The 13,799-nt window shown below is 40.0% G+C and overlaps 1 protein-coding gene across 5 annotated transcripts in view; it reads left to right on the top strand.

Moving 5' to 3' along the window:
• The window catches only part of tnk2b (tyrosine kinase, non-receptor, 2b), a 67,341-nt gene that overhangs the window by 32,603 nt on the left and 20,939 nt on the right, over positions 1–13,799 (top strand). The window contains exon 1 of one of the 5 annotated variants that reach the window (XM_053486412.1): positions 572–667. The exons of 1 other annotated variant lie outside the window; for it this stretch is intronic. In XM_053486412.1, coding sequence (XP_053342387.1) covers positions 614–667 — 54 coding nt within the window. In that variant the 5' untranslated portion in view covers positions 572–613. Of the gene's footprint in view, positions 1–571; positions 668–7,871; positions 8,682–13,799 lie in introns of those variants that run through there. 3 more of the 5 variants (XM_053486415.1, XM_053486411.1, XM_053486413.1) reach the window with 3 other exon arrangements.

Genomic DNA, 13,799 nt, shown 5'->3' with positions numbered 1-13,799 from the left:
CATTTCATCCATCTATCCAGTTGATCTCCCAGATGGCCCCCTGCAGCTCTCTCTCTCTGTATTAATTCCCCCTCATTAAGGACAGCTTCTCTCCCCACCCATCTTTCCCTGTCTCTCATTCTGATTGGTCGACTTGCCCTTTGCTCACTGGCGTGCGCCGCTGCCCTGTCGTTGGGGGGAACCACTCACTCTGACTGAAATAAGAGAATAAAAAAAGGAAAGAATGGAATGAAGGATGGGAGAAGAGTAAACATAACGATAACAAGGGATTAGGATTAGGCTTTTGTCCGAGCAGTCGGTTTCTGCGGATTAAAAAGAGAAATCTACCTTCTTCCATAGAGGAAGACAAAACAGGCTGGACACGCTCACGTGCAGATTCAGCCAATGCAGACCTGCTGAAAAAGAAAGCACAGCTGCAGGCTTTAGGTGCAGCAACGGAGTAGTACCACGGCATGTGTCAGCATTTATACACACACACACACACACACACACACACACACGAGAATAAAGCAGGCTTTCTGTCTGAGGAGCGAACATGAACAGATTGAGTAAATCCTGACACCAGGGATGTCTGCGTGAACGGAAAGCTGAAACCTCCTCGTCCGATCTCACCATGGGGGAGACTGCGGAGTATCAGCGGCTGGACAGCGAATGCGATGGCGATGAGGTATTTCTGCTCTCGCATCTCTCACCCCCTTCTCTGATTCGATCTTCATAGCCGTATCCGTGTCTGAGCCGTGTCTTCACCATTGTGTCTGAAACCCAGCTGCTGTGCTGACCTTCCTGACTTCGTTAGTGTAACGTTAATTACTGCTCGTTGTAATAATTTATACACAGTGCTGCGTGAAATTCTTTGCAACATGAATTTTGCATATTTAAGGAACAAAAAGTTTCAGTTAAAAGGCGACAATCAACAACAGAGTTCCAGTTCCAGCGATGAAGTTTGTCTTCCCACTGTAGCATTTTCTTTTTATTTCTCTAATACCATCACATTTACCATTAATACAATATTTATTCATTTTTCCTTTTTTTTTTTTAAACTAAACCTAGGAATATTTTTCTAACCACTTAATTGACAAAATTCTATTTTGATTCAAGGGATGGGAATCACCAGGGATCACCTGATACAGAATTATCTCGTTACCTAGCTGTCAATTCGTTTTGTATCGCGATTCTTTAAGTATCGCTACCTTATGATTATCGTAATCCCTCCCTCAGATTTTGTTAAAATTCCAAATAAACTTTATAATTTGCTCGTACAAATTTGCTCGCTATGCTGTATGCCATTGTGTAAATAAGTTAAAAGAGCACCACCTGTAGAATTGTAGAGGAACGGCAACATTTTATTGCCTCAAATGCTAAATACTGTATATAAATTAACAACGTATTTTTTAAAAATAAGTGTGGCGATACATGAATTCACACACAAAAAAAACTGCGACGCACAACAAAAATCTATCCCCCCCCAGTATCTCTAGCGTCCTCTAGCGTTATTTATAGGCATTTGGGGGGAGAAAAAAAAATTCAAGAAAGCATTAAATCGTACGTTTCATAAATTTATCTTTTTTAGTCATATTTAAAGTTATTAAACATCCACAAAACAAGATTGTTTCTGTTGTTAGTTGTTTTATTGTATTGTAGCTATAAACTCAAATGAACTCGCTGGTCATAAATGTTAAATAAACGTCGTAATATTATGAATCAACATTTACAGCACTGACACCAGAGACAAAGTCTACAAGCCTAAAACTTTGTCATTAACTATTAATGGTAACAAGACACACTTTTTTTTTTTTTCTTACTGTATGTTTTATTTAAACAGTTCTAACGGCGCATCTTAACATTCGTGTTCGTTCTGCAAGACGAATGAATAAAGGACAAGCAATTGAAAACAATAACAGTGAGGCTGTTGACTATACTGTTTTGTCTCTCTGTATTCGTTCAAACCTGAAACCGCTGAAAATGTCCCCAGTTGAACGGCCCTCTTGTTGTGTACAAATGTATAGATGTATGAGCTACTGAGAAATATTAGGCAAAACAAACATGGTCATATTTTAACTGGTTTACAGTGAACTTATCAAACCTGTTATACAAACTTCACGTTTCTGACTCGCAATTCCTACCTAAATTATTATTTTTTTTTTTTAGGAACAGTAAAATATCTGACAGATCATCCTTCCCTAAACTGTTTATTAACTTTGTGTGATAGTAGTGTCATTAATGTTAGTGTTAGTAACACTGTTAACTCTAATAACTGGTAATTTCCTTCTCACACACTTACTGTAATTACATAATGCTACATCTAGCCTTAAAACTAACATTACTATCAGCAGAAACAAATGTTTAGATGCTCTGAGCTTCTTCAATCTCTTCATTAAAAAAAAAAAAGTATTTAATTAATGATGACCAGCGAAATGTCAATACAAAGTCAAAACATCTGGAATTCCTATCATTACGGGGACATTCAGTCCTCATAAAGGGCCAAAACCCCTTCACTCCACACACATACACACACACACACACACACACACACACACACAGAGTTGAATGCAGCATGAGGCCATTGAGGAGGTTAAGCTGAATGACACTGAATTCTACAGTCTTTTGTCTGAGCGTCTGTCATGAATCTGATCTCCACTCAGTCTGGCTGCGTGTGCGCATGCGTATTTGTGTGTGTGTGTGTGTGTGTGTGTGTGTGTGTGTGTGTGTGTGTGTGTGTGTGTGTGTGTGTGTGTGCGCGTGCACTGGTACTGTTTGCTCCGAGTTCTGCATGTGCAGGCTGTTGAAAGCGGACTGACTGATATTTTTCTGTCTCGCCTTAGAGTCTCGCAGGCTTGTTTTAACACACACACACACACACACACACACACACACACACACACACACATCAAGCCTGTCTGAGAGGGGAAAAAAATCAGTTGTCAGTTTAAGACAGATTTGGGACGCTTATCTGGCTTTTCGTTATTCTTTTTTTTTTTTTAACCTCGTCTGTAATATCAGTTTTGTTTACTTTCATAAAAATCTCCAGCTCCTTGATTCAGTTCCGTGTAATGATTATTTCTCAGATCCGACTCATTCTGTACTGTGATTATACTGTATATCAGTACAGATGAATAAAAATAATCTTTTAGCTTTTCTTAAGTAATTTATTATTTAATTTCGCTATTCGAAATGAGTTGGACGCGATGAGACACCAGACGCTGGTTGCAGTAATCAGGTCAGGGACAGTTGGCTGAGGGTTTACACACACGGAGTAATTTCATTCTCTGTGATTATATAATACCTCAGTCATGACTGTCTGAGCAGATTGGAATTCAGTGTACTGTAAAAAATAAATAAATAAATAAATAAATAAATAAATAAAAATGTAAAATCATCAAGATACATTTTTTATTGTCCATAATCCAGCCTGTTTTAGATGCATTTATTGTTTTTTAATTGTTTTAGCCAAAACATTTGTATTTTTTTATAGAAATAACAAACCCAAACAATTAGTAAATTATTTATTAGACAAAGATTTGTTCTTAATTATTTTTTGCAGGTTTAGTGACACAATCCCATCACCTTAGTCATGTGACAAATAATGCTGCCAAAAATACAAGTCGTTCAAGTCAAACCAGGATTTTCATTGTGATGGAATTTTTGATGAACAAAGGCATTAAATCGATTGACATTTACGGAAGACTTTAAATACACTACAGTGATGAGGCTCGGCTGTAGAAAACCATGTGAACGGTGAAACGTTTTAAAGGAGCCACACGTCTGTGAACGATGATCCCAGATGAGATGGATCTGAGCCCACTGCAGTCGTTCCTGTTTCACACGCTGAATGTTCACGTCTCATCCTTAAAAATCGACCGTCAAGGATCGTTACAAAGTGCGGAAGAAAGAGAGACGCATCGGGCTGTGGCAATCGTTCTTCAACACCACTCGCACATTGCAGAAGCTCTGCTGGGAGTTATCGCGCAGTTTAGTTGCGAAGAAGTGTGTGTTAATGGATAGAGTGTTGGCCATGTAGAAGAAGCCGGTAAAACTTAAAGCCTCCTCCCTTTAGTCCTCATCTCGCGACATCAGACATCAGACATCTCGCAGTCATCAGACATCAGACTCCTGGCCTAAAAATATTTTCTACGAGGGAATACGAAAGCTTGTACACAGAAGACAATGTGTATTGAAAAGCAAAAAGACTCGCACTCATTGTACCATCTGTAGCACATAATACTAATTGTTATTATTATTAATAACACTATTATTTAAAAAAGGAACCATTGTCTGTCACTGTTTGTTATAGAACATATGGCGCTGTTTCTGTTTTCCAAAGTTCTTTTTAATAAATGAAAACATATAGATTGTGTCTACAATTTACCAATTCTATTAATGTATTATTATGGAGGAAATAAAAAAAATACGTTTTTGGAGGGAATAATGCCTGGCCCTAATTAGATTAGGAGATTGCATATAAACCTGAGATTTGAGTGACCATCAGAGCTGCAGTACCATTAATTCACCACCCGACCAATCAGAATCAAGCGTTTATCGTATTTATCTATAATTTATTTATCACTGAATTATTTATTTAGTGCTCATCCGTGGCAGTTTCAACAATTTCTGCTGAGTCTCATTTTTGCTGTTATTACTGTCCATCTGCACTGTGTGTGTGTGTGTGTGTGTTGCATATTCCTGGCATAATGGCTGGGAGTACAGTGCTCTCAGTTTTCTCACAGTAAGCAGTATTGAGGACATCTGATGATTTTTTCAGTGCTGCTGGACTTAACCTGACCTCATCCCTCTGTCTCTCTCTCTCTCTCTCTCTCTCTCTCTCTCTCACTTTCCATGTTGATTATTGCTCGCCTTTGTATTGACTCTGGCGTTGTCCTTCCTGTCCACCATCATCTCATCAGCTGTAGAGTCTATCTATAAAAGCGGGCGTTAGGAGTGGGTGCTCATCTTCTGTAAAAGCTCAAGGCTTAAATCCCTATAAAGCACAAACACACACTCGTACAGAGTTTGTCTGATTAAAGGAAAGAGATAAAGCTGCCCGAATAGACCTTGATTACAGGATTTGTCTTCCACAATTCCGGCCAACGCAAATTTTAAAGGGATTTTTTACCGGATGTGTGATTTGCTAAATCTGTACACACAATGCTTTCCTTGTTTATTTGTTTTTTTTGGGGGGGGGGGGCATTTGAACATACTCCACTGTTAAAAAGGAGATTTAAAAGTCAAGGTATCCAGCCGTGGTGCTCTTTTGTTAACCTACAATATCAGGTAAGTAGGACAAGCCACAATAATAAAACATTTGGATAAAATGTCTTGTAAATGTGTCTGGCCACAGCGGCATCCCAAAACAGAAGAGAACAACGCGCCTCTGTATGGATTCTACGTCTTTTGGGAACCGAACCCCAGAGTAACGCTACAGGATCTCCTGCAGGGTGTCCTGATGAGTGTCAAGGCCAAAGCATATGCGTCACATTATTTTAACATCGACATCTTGTGCTCTGTCGATGTGGGCGGAATCTTCCTGCAAGATACCACACCTACCAGGACAAAAATCCTTCATCTTAGAACTTAGATGCTTATTCATGTCTAGAAATTAAATACCTCCATCGCCAGGACAGAAGCTCTGGTTTTTCCTTAGATTCAGGCAGTAGATAGCGATAGATCGGGTATATCATGGATATCAAGAAAGCTGGCTGAACCTAGTTCTCAAAACGTGTCTGAAGAATAACTGACACGTTCAGCATAAACGACTCGGGTGACATGCCATCATCGTGTATCTGCCGCCCTCCTTTGGACACCTGTGACATTACATCTTCCAAAGATAATCAGCTTTGGGATTAGCACTGTGAAAGGCAGGAGCTCCTGGATTTAACTCTTGGATTTCCTGAAGACACTTTTGATAAACTCATGCTTGCAGAGAGAGAGAGACAAGAGGACAGGATGGGAAGCAGAAGATGGAGGTGCTACATATGGAGGTATGGTGAGAAGTTTGCACCTTCGCACCGCACAACGCCAGTCTCAAATAAGTGTCAAATCACAGGGTCTGCCTGCTTCCTGTCCATACACAGACATGTTGATCTTGGGCTCCAGGTTGTTCTGCAGAGGGTCATGCTGAGGTTGTTTGTGTTTGCTCCTTGCCTTTTCACATTGGTGTTTTTGTCCTGAACAGAGGTTAGAATAAGGATTTGACCAGATGCACCATCCTCAATATTGATTTATGATTAATTGGTACCTGCATCAATGCACATTGTGCTATAAGTTTAAATTAGAAATGTTATAAAGTATACAGTACTGTGCAAATAAATGCTGTGAAGCAATGATGCCTTCAAAACAAACAAACAAACCAAAACCATAAAGCCCATAAACAGTAATTGATGAAACAAAGTATGGTATTAGGCATGGTCGTACTTTGAGGACCTTTTTAGTCTCGGGTACACAGTTTGTGCAGTTTTATAAGAATATTACCTACAGAGTTTTACTCTGCATCCAGAACCATGCGGAACCAACCACAGTTTTTATAAGGACTTTTGACATCTGCTTCTTTTTGCCATGCAAATCCCAGCAGGTTCTGTCAATCCTACTGAAGCAAGTGGAGGTGATTTTATCTGTCAGTCCTGAAGAATTGATGTGGCTTGAGCTTTTTTACCTGTCAGTTTCGAAGAAAGGGGCGTGGTTTATCTGTCAATCCTGCTAAATGAGGTGGAGTTTTGATATGTCTCAGTGCTGGAGAAAGAGGAGTGGCTTATCAGTCAATCCTGCTGAAGGAGGAGGGGCTTCCTTCCCTGTAGGTCCTCGAAAAAGGGGTGTGGCTTATCTGTAAATCCTGAAGGAGGTGGAGCCTTTATCTATTAGTCTTGAGGAAAAGTCTATGGCTTATCTGTCAATTCTCCAGCAGGATTGACAGATAATCAACAGCCCTTTGCTTTATTTTTTATTGCCTGTCAGTTTTGGAGAAAGGGTGTGGCTTATCTGTCAATCCTACTGGAAAATTGTATGTGTGGCCCATGTACCTGTTAGTCCTAGTTGAGAAGGCATGGCCTTTGTATTTGACGGTCCTAATGAAGGAGGCGGAGCTCTTGTTGATGGACACGTTCAGTATTGTTAAAGGGTTGTAATTTCTTCAGTCTTTCTTTAAAGCTGCTACATCATTAGATTTAGGTTGTATTTTTTTTCTTTCACGTCCTCCAGAACATTCTTCTTGTGTTATCTGTGCAGCAGACACTGTAAGTGTTTTGTGGCGTGGATGGTAATTGGATGCAGGCTCTTTATGAAGCACATGGTTCTCCTTTACCTCACATTGTCTGTCTTTCCTCTGACTTGGGGGGGGGGGGACTCCATAACTTGTCCATTTTGTTTATCACTTAAAATACCACACATCTGGACAGATCAGCAGAGAGGGGAGGGAGTGAAACAGGACACAACTAGAACGTGAGCAGCCCCTCCTTCCTTTCGTGCGATGACGAAGACAAAAACGTCCAAAAAGAAGAAAAAAATAAACGGGACAGGTTTGTTTATATGCGGTCAAATACGTTTTTGGAAGGAATGAGGAGGAAACGCGAGAACCAAATATAGGAAGAGATTCAAGTCATGTGGGAGTTTTGAAAGAAGAGGGAGAGAATAAGGGAGAAAGGGAACGACTGGGTCAAAGAGAGGAGGGGAGATGGTGGTGGTCGTTTCGAGAGGGAAGCTTGTTAAGGGCCAAACATGCGGGTTGGGGGGGAGCTACAGGAAATGAGCTCTCCATCCTGCAGTTAAATCTGACCTCTTGGCTCACGATCAAATACTCTTCCATCCAAATACCATAGAGTCTCTGTCCTGGGCACGGGTTGAGGGAGGGACGGAGGGAAAAGAGGGAGGGAAAGTGGGCACTTCCGCAGCCGTCTGTCTACGATTTACAGATATACAGGGAGGACTCGAAACCAGATCCTGCTTCAGGCAGAGAGAACAACACGTCCACTTCTCTTCTGCCACTAACATCCATACACACTCATACTCTGCTCGGAAACGAGCGGTGTGCCAAGTCGAGCGTTACTCAGACGTCTTTTTCTCGCTCCTACTCCTTCACTCGAGGGCATTGAGGTGGTGAAAAAACTAGGGCGCTATTAATAGCTGGATGCCGGGCCAAGCTGATGGACTGCGCTGAAGTGAAACTCTTGTCCAACATTATTTAAATCCTGTCTGTACATCTAGTACTTCTAAAAATATATTTTTTCTCTCTCTCTCTCTCTGAGCCTAAACTTGGGCTTCAGTGGAACACTTCTGACTCTGGTTTTGGGTGGAAACAGCCTGCGTTTTTGACGATGCGTTTTTTTTTTTTCCCGGTTTGCTCACGTAATTGCTTGCGTATTAGCACTAATTGGAGGTAGGAGGTTGTAGGAACTTACTGGGTAACCCCGCGATGGAATGGAGCGTAAGGGTTGCAGGAGCTGAGGAGAACTCCCTTCGTCTGCTGGAAGAGGTCCGGAGAGCTTATTCCGTCTTGGCTCCACTCTCGGATGTTTACATACAGCGAGAGAGACCAGGACGTTCAGACTCCGCTCGGCTGCTCGAGCGTATTTAGGTGAAGCCCGGCTTTTCTTGGATCTTCCTGCTGTCTGGTTTGATCGGTCGATTTGAAGATGCGGCGCTTTGCCAAGCTCAAAAAAACCTTCCCGTTTCTGGCACATTTCCATGTGTACAAAGTGAGTGTATTTTAACGTAGTGTGTTTTTTTTTTTTTTTTTTTTCGAATGTAAATTTGCTCATGTCTGAATGATGCTTTTCTTAATATGCCATAGATGTATGTATTTATGTATGGATGGATATCATTACATCATACCAACATCTTGACTATTCCAGTACCTTTAAAAAAAAAAAAAAGGCCATATGTATTTCTTTAATAGAGTCGCGTAATATTGTTGCTTTATGTTTTATTTTTTTCCATTACCAGTTCCCAATATCTGGAATAGTTTATCAGCTAATTTACAAACAGTTTAACGCAGGGTAACAACAATAAATAAATGATTCAGAAAAGGGTCCTATAACACCAAAGTTATGAACCATTCCATAAACAAATTAAGAAATTTCTTCTTCAGCTTGAGGTTCCCCAGCTCCTTGGTTGTTCAATTAATGACACCACACCTTACAATAATGGCTTTGCATTAAACAAGGCTGACAATGATCACTAAACACTCCAGACTTGTGGGCGAGTGTATGTGCAGGGTGTAGCCACTTTATGGTCCAAAGTTCTGAGCTCTATCCAAGGGTCTACTCTAGCCAGTGCTTACTCATTTAGTGGTCTAGAACAAACTTTCCCACTCTGGCCATGGAGCTTCTTCCTTAAGGGTCTTGTTATTTTTTTTTGCTCTTTGAAACACTTGATCAGTCTTTAATGAGACAACATCCAGGGGGGTCTACCGGATCAAGGTTGGGAATCACTGGCTCAGAGAGAACAACTTGCGTCACTCTGCGTCACCCGGCTGTGGTTCAGTCTGGCAGGTCCTCCAGCCTTAGGTTTCTTCCTGTCGTCACGGTTTGCGGTCGTTGAAGAATGTCAGCGTCAGTAGCCTCAGGACCGCTTGACATTATTTAAGGCAGATGTTTTAGCAACACAGCTGCGAGACTTTACATATTAACCGGCACATGTTGCGTATACAGACAGCTTGAGTAAGACCCTTGGGAGTGACTCTGATGATTTCAGTTTGAAACTATGTCCTAGCAAGGACATTAAACTCCTCGTGCTGTTTATTTTTCCCCCTTCCCTCCCTCTCCTTCTCCTTCCTGGTCCTCGCTTTCCTTAGTGCATTCCCCACTGATCTGTGACAAGTGACACCCAGCAACCACCACACAGCCTTCAACTGTCCCACCAAGAGTTCGCTTCACTTTGGTCCTCTTCTTGCTTGATTGCTTTTTTCCCCCCGAAACTTACAGTACATCCTGTTCCAAGTATGTATAGTACATAAAAGTACTCGGCTTCTTTGATCTAAAATAGAATTACGGCGTCCGTCTCTGAACTTGACTTTCAGCTAGCCATCTGTCCACCTGATGGTCAGGAAGACTGAAAGAAGTGAAGGACCGAAGATGGAGGAGTTTGGAGATTTTCCCAGTTAAGGTGTGAAGGGAAAGGACGATATATAAATCTGGCAAGCTTTGAACTCTAAGTGTAAAAAAAAAAAAAAAATTCTTAAACTGAAAGTTGGTCACCGTGGGATTATATTAACCTCGCTGGTATAGCTAGTCTTTTTTGGTCTCTTTTAGAAATTTACTTTATCACGCGGCATGCTGTCTTTCTTTTCTGAAGTTGAGGAAAGAGAAAACAGTTTTAATCTGTTATAATTAGTAATAACAGGGTTTAACTTTTTTTTTTTTTATAAAAAATATAATTAAATTGCTTTAGCGTTAGACAAATAAAAGATGTCAAGAGTATTCCAGAAAAGGAATCGACTTCACCATGCGACGTCATGTGTGTTTCTTCTTAATAATTACAAGACAATTTTTTTAGTCTTAACAAAGTTTCTTGAACTAACTTGTTCAGTCTTATTCTGAATTACTGCTTTATAATTTCGTTTGGCTGTAAGTAATAATGGAGTCATGTTATTAGAAACGGCTGTACGTCAGACATTACCGCGTTATCACAGCGTGCTAATAATAAGAGAAAAGTAAAAGTAGGGCTTGGCCTCAGTTCAAAGCTTAAAAAACAAAAACAAACGTGGCCTGTTTTTGGCTGAACTAATTTGGTCGCCTGTTTTAGGTCAGTCTAGATTCTACCCAGAAAATTTAAGAAAAAAAACAAAAACACGATTATTTATCATTAAGGACGTTGGCGTCAGTCGAGTCTCTATGACTTGGTGACTTATACTGCCAGGGAAAATTTGGATACACCTTAAACCTGGTCTTTTTAAAAAAAAATTTATTTAACTCTACACTGTAAAACAATAAAGGTGTTTATCTAAAAATATACACTAATCTCCTTTGAACAGTTGATATTGAGATGTTTCTGCTACTTCTGCTCCGTAAATCCTTAATAACGGCTCGAATCTAAGGTGCTTGTTGTTAATTGAACTTCTTTTCTGCAGCAGAGGTACGTTTTAGTCTCGCTTTCCTGGGAAGGTCTTCATGAGGGCCAGTTTCATCTTAAAAATATTGTTCCTGCAAGAACTGTTCCAGAACAGCTGACTTTCGTGTCTTAAGATAACACCTGACTGTTGTTGTTGTTGTTGTAGTTACTTAATTACCTAATGCCATATGTTATTTTAATAGTTTTGACAAAAAAAATCATTGAATTACTGTAGAAGGTGTGTCCAATCTTTTGACTTTTACTGTATGTGAAGCAAAATTAAATACAAGTTGATCAAAAATTCCAGTTAATTAAAAAAATAAAAGGTTCCTCGTTTATATTTAGGCAACACTGTGGTCTTGTGTCATTTGTAGAAATAGTTTAAAAGGTTAAAGCTAAAAATATGTTGTTTAGTATCTGACACATAACTGCTCATAACTTCCCTCCTACTCAACATTTTGATTTAATTTATAGTGCAAGGTTTGGTTTTCATAGTGTACGTCTTGTTTTTTTTTTTTTTGAGTAAGCCATGCTGTGTCGCGGTTTAGTTTGTGTTTAGTGGGATTGTGGACGTTTGTAAGGTTCGTTGCCGTCATTTCGTTGTCTTCCTCTTACAGTACTCTGTGTATACTGTACACGGTAAACTGTCACTCAGCAGAGCTGATCGATGCGTAAAGCCATCGAAAACAGACTGGTTTCTGGTCCTTCAATGTATGAAATGTGAAGATATCATTTGAAAGTGTGAGTTCTGAGTAAAGTACAGACTAAACTTTCTTTTATTTATATAGATTATTATATTATATAAAAAAAAAAACTTAATTCTATTCCAGGAAACCAAGTATACAGTATGCGTTGTGGTCATAACCATGATTAAGACATCAAACGGTTATTTATGTATTTATTTGCACGGCTCCATCGTGGTTCAGCTCTTTCCCACGTCAGTGGCGTGATTGACTGAAGGAAGTGCAGCTCCAGATCCTAATGGGTGAACTGGAAGGGAAGAGGCCGTGATCCTCGCGACCTCCGGCCTTTCATGTGTCAATACAGGAAGCTCGTGTTGCACAAAGGCGCGATTCTGCTGCCCGACTTCCAGCAAACCTGCACACATCGACTCCCCCTCACTTTTGTCCCTCGAGCAGCTGCCCGATACTGGAGCGCTGACCTTCCCCGCGCTCTACCAATTCGGGCTATTATTGCGTTGTGTAACCTAGCTGAAACAATAATGCTTCTGTTTAACACTTGAGGCCGCTTCCTCCGTCTCTGCTGGACGTCAAAGCCACTGAGTTGCATTTCAATTCTCCCAGGTCTATAATCAACCGACCCACAGTGAGATGTTTGCTCAATCAAATGTCCGGTATGTGTGTGAGAGTGTATCGAGACATGTCGGAAACAACCTGCTTGTTTAGGGGACCTTTAAAGAAACACTTGTGATGTCAGAGTGACAGAGGGATTTTTTCGAAGTGAGTTTATAGATGATGCAAAGCGCTCGCTTCCTAGATTGACTCCCTAAACCTTGTTAAGAAAGAGACAGACTGCGAGGAGCAAAGAATAGAAAGAACGAAAGAGAGGGAGGGAAAATTAAAAGCAGCTGATGTCCGACGTGATTTTCCAAATTACAAAGAGTGAGTACTGAGAAAAGAACGGCAGTAAAACCCTCACATTTATCACTACTCTTCCCGGCAGCAGTGCGTCAGCATCTCGGGACTTCTCGAGGAGAGTTATCAGGTCCGAATCGTGTAGGTGAGGAATTTAAAATTGCGTTCGAGAAGGGTTTTTTTAATTTGTTTTATTGGGTTTGATTAAGAATAAAGATGAAGATGTATTTGATTGTGAAGCTAAGTGTCTGCGATTATTTGATTTTGTTTTTTAATCAGTCCTGGACGTGTTGTCTGGTCCGATCTGTGTGTGTTATGAACTTCAGGTGTGTGTGTGAGCAGATGTAAGCGATAACGATCAGCACCTGGGACTAAGAGCCAACTGTACCTGACCGGCGGTGTTTACGTTGGCACGACTCTGTGCTCACTCTGACGTCAGGAACAGTAGCCTGGATGTTTGAGATTTATCGAGCGTTTCAGCTTCTTGTACAAACGGACTTCATCATGTGTCAGTTTAAAACCTAACCAGGTTGTACACTGCAACTCGTGCTCGTACAGTGCCATAAAAAAAACTATTTGCCCCCTTATGCCACATAACGTTGCTGAGTCTGGAACTGAGCAACTGAAGCAACTCCAGCTTCATTACTTTACTGTACTTTGTTTTTCTTTCTTTCTGCACTTTTTCTGTACTTTTTTTTTCTTTTTTTTTTCTTTGTTCTGTACTTTGTTTTTTCTTTTTTTTTCTTTGTTCTGTACTTTGTTTTTTCTTTTTTTTCTTTGTTCTGTACTTTTTTTTTTTTGTTCTGTACTTTTTTTTTTCTTTTTTTTTTCTTTGTTCTGTACTTTGTTTTTTCTTTTTGTCCTCTTTCTTTATTTTTTCTGTCCCTTTGTCTTCCTTCTGTTTTGTTTTTTTGTCATTTTTTTCTTTCTTTGTGTTCTGTACGTTTTTTCTTCTGTACTTTGTTTTTTCTTTTTGTCCTTTTCTTTCTGTATTTTTTTCTGCCCTTTTTTTCTTCTGTACTGTTTTTTGTCATTTTTTTCTTTCTTTCTTTCTTTCTTTCTTTCTTTCTTTCTTTCTTTCTTTCTTTCTTCTGTACTTAGTTTTCTTATTGTCCTCTTTCTGTCTCTTTTTTTCTGTACTTTTCTTTTGTTTTTCTTTCTTTCTTCTGT

Source organism: Clarias gariepinus, chromosome 25 (assembly GCF_024256425.1).
Source record: "Clarias gariepinus isolate MV-2021 ecotype Netherlands chromosome 25, CGAR_prim_01v2, whole genome shotgun sequence".
Lineage (NCBI taxonomy): Eukaryota > Metazoa > Chordata > Actinopteri > Siluriformes > Clariidae > Clarias > Clarias gariepinus.
This window is presented reverse-complemented; position numbering and strand designations above follow the sequence as displayed.